Genomic DNA, 4,931 nt, shown 5'->3' on the forward strand with positions numbered 1-4,931 from the left:
ATGAACAGATTGAATTTAAAAAAATTTTTATAGTAACTTGAGTAAGTTATGGTTCAAGTATGATTTGTTTTTAATTTGGGTTGCTCAATTTGAAGATAGGTGGTAATTTATGGGCTTTAATTTCGAGGACGAAATTCTAATAAGGAGGGAAGATTGTAGCACCCCAGATTTTTAAAGTCTTATTTTAGAGATATTAAATTGATGCTATGATTATATTAATATTCATATTAGGTAATGGCATTTACTTTGAGGTTGAGATATTTATTGATGATATTAGGTAATAATATTTATTCTTGAGGAACTTATTAGATCTTATGAATATTATTGGAATGAATATTGATTTGAGGTTATTATATCATGATGATGATTTTATATTGATTATTTTATTGGGAGATTTAAGAGATATGATAATTGATGATTGATTGGTATAATTTGGAGTATGATTGTAATAATTGGTGATATAATAAGATAGTATATGGTAGGTATAAGGATGGTAGAATAAGAAGGTAGAATAGTATATGGTTGGTGAAATAGTATAGGGTTGGTGGAATAGTGTAGGGTTGGTGGAATAGTGTAGGGTTGGTGAAATAGTATAGGGTTGGTGGAATAGTGTAGGGTTGGTGGAATAGTATAGGGTTGGTGAAATAGTATAGGGTTGGTGAAATAGTATTTGATTTTCTCCTATAAATAGAGCTCTTCTCCTTCACAATTTTCACAACTCATCTCCTCTCCCATCTCTTGCATATATTCTTCCTTCTTCCGCTTTTTACTCGGTCTTTCTTCTTTCTAAGAGTGTTTACTCAGAACAGAGAGAGAAAGGGCGAGACCAAGCGCTACAAGAAAGAAAGAACACAAGAGAAACCGAGAGTGAGATGGGAAATTTAAGACAGAGAGCTGAAGAGAAAGAAAGAGAGAGAGAGAGAGAGAGAGAGAGAGAGAAAGTCAGTGAAGGGATTGTTATGGGTATGGACCAACTGCAGCAGAACGGGTTTCAAGTAATTACCTTTGATGATCCATTCATGTAATCCACTGTAAGTATTCTTACTTACTGAGTATGATATTGATATCCAATAATACGGATTTTTGTGGTTTTATAACTTGTCTAGCATTTTGCTATATATGATTCAACAATGATTTATATTATCGGAAATCAATTGACTCACTACTTCACAGTTTTTGTAGTGTTTGCAGGAATGGAAAATCAAGGTAATTATGCAGTTGTGATTAGAGATTCATATTAAGATGTACAGAGATTCCAAGTTGGTTAAGTTTTGTCTAGAGTTTAGACTGACGGATAGATCTGTAGAAATGCCTTGTACGACATAGCTTTGGGTATTTTTGTATAAAGAAAAGTATTTTTTGTATTGATAATTACAGTTTTTCCGCTATATGAGATCAGATCGTTACAAAATCTGTCAGGAGTACTACTCTTGTGATCACCAACTCGAGCTGGTAATTGAACGTATTTGTATATGCATTGCATAGAGTAATTTAAGAGACTAATTAATGTGGTCATGAGGTTAGGTGATTTTGTTTTTTCTAAGTAAAAAAAGCAGGAGGAGTGACTATTGTAAGAATGTTAGCACTAATTAGTTTGGTAATATGTTACTCGTGAACAAGAAACTGTGTCAAAACTGTTAATTTGAAAGGAAAAAAAAAAAAAAAAAAAAAAAAACAATGAATGAATGTTGGGGATTTAAGTTGGGAGGCCAGGGAGTTGGATTATGAGGTAGATTGGTTTAATTGCTGTGAAGGAGAGTAGGATTTTAGAGTCATTAAAGAGAGACCTACTTGCCACCTTAAATGCTTGGTCTGCCCTCCTTTTAATAGGTTTGATGAAGGCAATTTAAGAACCCTCTTTAGTAGACAGGCCCTCTTTGCATAAGTAGTACTCTTGCAATCCCAAGGAGGGGGAATTTGGCCTAAACTACACTACTTCTTGTTAACTTGTCAAGTTTCCCCAATTGAGCTCTCTTGCTTTATCTTTTTCTTCTACTGCTGAAAAATAGTACTTCTTCTTCAACCAGATACTGAGAATTTGGAGGATAATGGAGCTTCCGGATCTCTCTTTGGCTCCAGGACTGTTTGCTGTTGAAAGGAGCCCCAACACTTCTTCTTCTTCAGAATCTGACAGCAACCCTACCCGGAAGAGGAAGTTTTTTGATGATCATCAACTGCTCAAGACTGAATCTGATCATCAAGCAATTCACACAAGTGTTGATCTTCAGCTGAAAGACCCCCTTCCATTGGACTGGGAGCAATGCCTTGATCTTCAAGTAACTCTCTCTCTCTCTCTCTCTCTCTCTCTCTATATGTATATATAATATTGTCCTAATTTTTTTTATTGTTGTTATAAATATATTATAATGGTATCGATTAGAATATAAATTAAATGATTAAATATCAACTTAAACTGTTACGATGAATCATATATATAGTAGAAGTTCTAAATTTGAACTCTGTGTATGTCATTTACCTTCAATTTCAATTAAATATTTCACGTATTAAGAAAACGTTTGAATCCATACGTAGTACTAAAAGTTTGAATATAAATTAAATGATTAAATTCATCTTTCCGTATCTGTTTAAACTTTTTAAAACTGTTGTAATTAATGAGTTTTTCCTGATAGAAGTATCCTCAGAAATCAAGTACTAGCTGCATATTTTGTTATTCACTTCATGTTTAATTTGGGTGTTGCATGCAGTCAGGAAGAATGTATTATCTGAACAAAAAGACATCGAGGAAGAGCTGGAAGATGCCCAAGGATCAAAAGCTAGACCTTGAACTCAACATCTCAACACAATCTGATCAGGAATATTGCAGCAATACGATCAGCTCTCACACGCTTGAAGACTCCAAGAAGATCAAGTATATCTCAAATAGTAACATGATGGCTTTGGCTTGCATGAATTGCCATCTCCTCGTCATACTTTCCACATCCTCTCCATCATGCCCCAACTGCAAGTACGTCTATTCACTGCCGTCCCAACAGAGCCGCCCCGCGCCCAAGCTCCCTGCAGTCAAGTCCTTTAATACTTTAAGCCTATTAAACTGAGTAATTCTAAAAATCACTCTTATGTCTCTCTTGTGTCGCTATAAGAATAAGGTGGTTTTTAAAATTATCATTTGATCAAAGTTCAATAATAATCAATTACGAGGCCAATATAGATTTTAGAAGCCACATCATTCTTAAAGTAACATAATATGGACACAAGAGTAACTTCTAGCATTACTCTATTAAACTGATTTTCAAGCTGGTTTTTAACGTTGTATTCCAAGTAGTAAATGTAAAAGTATGGGAAGCCTTTCTTTTATTTTACTTTTTTTGTTTCATACTTCTTTCTGTTAATCTTGGCTGCTGATTTAGTTTAGATGCTGAAAAAAAAAAAATTTTGCAGCAATGGCCCGTTTGACAATCATCTCTACCCTTATTTTCTTTGCTTTTTTTTTAAAAAAAAAAAATTATTACCAAATAATTTCACTTTTTCTTTTAAAAAAAAAAGTAAAATTCAATTTTACATTACATCACATTAATCAATTATTATATCAATTATTATTATTATTTTAAAAAATTAACAACAAAACTTTTTAACAAAGATTGTTTTGTATTTTTAATAAACAGTAGAAAAAACTGAGGAAAAAAAAAAAGGGTACTGTAATATGATTTGCAGCACATAAATCAAGTTCTCTCGTCTCCTCTTCCAAATGGTAAATGGGTTTTCACCTCCCCAAGACGAAATTATAATTGAGAAGGCTGACATTAAGGGATTGATTGTTAAACAACACCCCACATTAGCCCCCCTCAAATACTATTCATTTTATTTCTAAAAAATTAACATTAAAATATTTTTACTTTTATATCATCTCATTCACTTTTTATATCATAATATTATTTACTTTTTATTAATATTCAAATAAAAAAATTATTACAAAACAAATTTTTTTTATTTTTTAATACCATTTTTTATTTTTCTATACTAATCATTATTTTTTTTAAAAAAAATTATTGTAAACAGTGTCGTGAAAAATTTATGTTGTTTGCTAAACATACATAGAATATGTTGCTCGGTTTCCAAGGCAAGATTGAAGGTGGCATAGGCATTTACGCATCTTTTGTGATCTAACTGAAGGAGATAGCTCTGAGTACCTGAAGTGGCAGCAAGGTATTGATAGAAATACCTGCATCCGGATCCGAGTGGTTTCGGGATCCATGCTTGCTGCTATTTGAACAAATGCTATGAGGATCCCTTTTTGCATTTGTTTTATTGCAACTAGAAATTATTGATCACGTGGTATAAAATTTTGAATTTTTTGTAGGATTAAATATATTTTTCACCTTGTAATTTAATAATTTTATTTTTTGTCTTTTCGGTTTTATTTTGTATCATAGATGATACTTTGATAATGGCTAAAAACGGATATGGCATTTCCACCTAACTTCAGTCCAAAATTTGACAATGATCCACATCAACATTCCTAAAAAGCGATACGTGTCTATATACCTAATTAAAAATAACTAAAATGATTAAAAAAAAAGGGGAAGGGGGGGGGGGGGGGGGGACACGTGTCTATATACCCAACTTACAAAATGAGGGTAGCTAAAACCACCCCCAAGGTTGTTAGCGTTCCCATTTGGCTTGGGGTGGTTTCGGCCACCCTAGACTGGCCGATCTAGGGTGGCTGAACCACCCCCAAGGACCATTTCCTTTGTTATTGTAGTTGATTTTTGTTTTTTTTTTATTCAAAAGTAAAAAGTTTTATTTTGTAGTGACTTTTTTATTTGAATAGTAATAAGAAGTGAATTATGTAATATTAAAAGTAAAAGAAGTGAGAATGTTTTTATGTTGATTTTTTTGAAAAAAAAAAAAAAAAAAAAAAAAAAAGTGGCATGAACAGTAAAAATGGGGCAAAGGAGTTGCCAAACATAGCC

The 4,931-nt window shown here is 32.6% G+C and overlaps 1 protein-coding gene across 1 annotated transcript; it reads left to right on the forward strand.

Annotated features, from left to right (window-relative positions):
- The first annotated feature begins 1,824 nt into the window (after window positions 1-1,824).
- Window positions 1,825-3,315, forward strand: LOC132179586 (uncharacterized). The gene is made up of 2 exons (XM_059592326.2): window positions 1,825-2,276; window positions 2,706-3,315. The coding sequence occupies exons 1-2, from the start codon at window positions 2,049-2,051 to the stop codon at window positions 3,054-3,056; spliced, it is 579 nt and encodes a 192-aa protein (XP_059448309.1). The 5' UTR covers window positions 1,825-2,048; the 3' UTR covers window positions 3,057-3,315.
- The last annotated feature ends 1,616 nt before the right edge of the window (window positions 3,316-4,931 follow it).

This window comes from Corylus avellana, chromosome 4 (assembly GCF_965113065.1).
Source record: "Corylus avellana chromosome 4, dhCorAvel1.hap1.2, whole genome shotgun sequence".
NCBI classification, from domain to species: domain Eukaryota; kingdom Viridiplantae; phylum Streptophyta; class Magnoliopsida; order Fagales; family Betulaceae; genus Corylus; species Corylus avellana.

Excerpts from the sequence above, each read along its gene's own strand:
- LOC132179586 (XM_059592326.2), top strand. The coding sequence starts at position 2,049 with ATGGAGCTTCCGGATCTCTCTTTGGCTCCAGGACTGTTTGCTGTTGAA. Across the intron at positions 2,277-2,705 it reads AGCAATGCCTTGATCTTCAA|TCAGGAAGAATGTATTATCT; the intron begins GTAACTCTCTCT and ends TGTTGCATGCAG.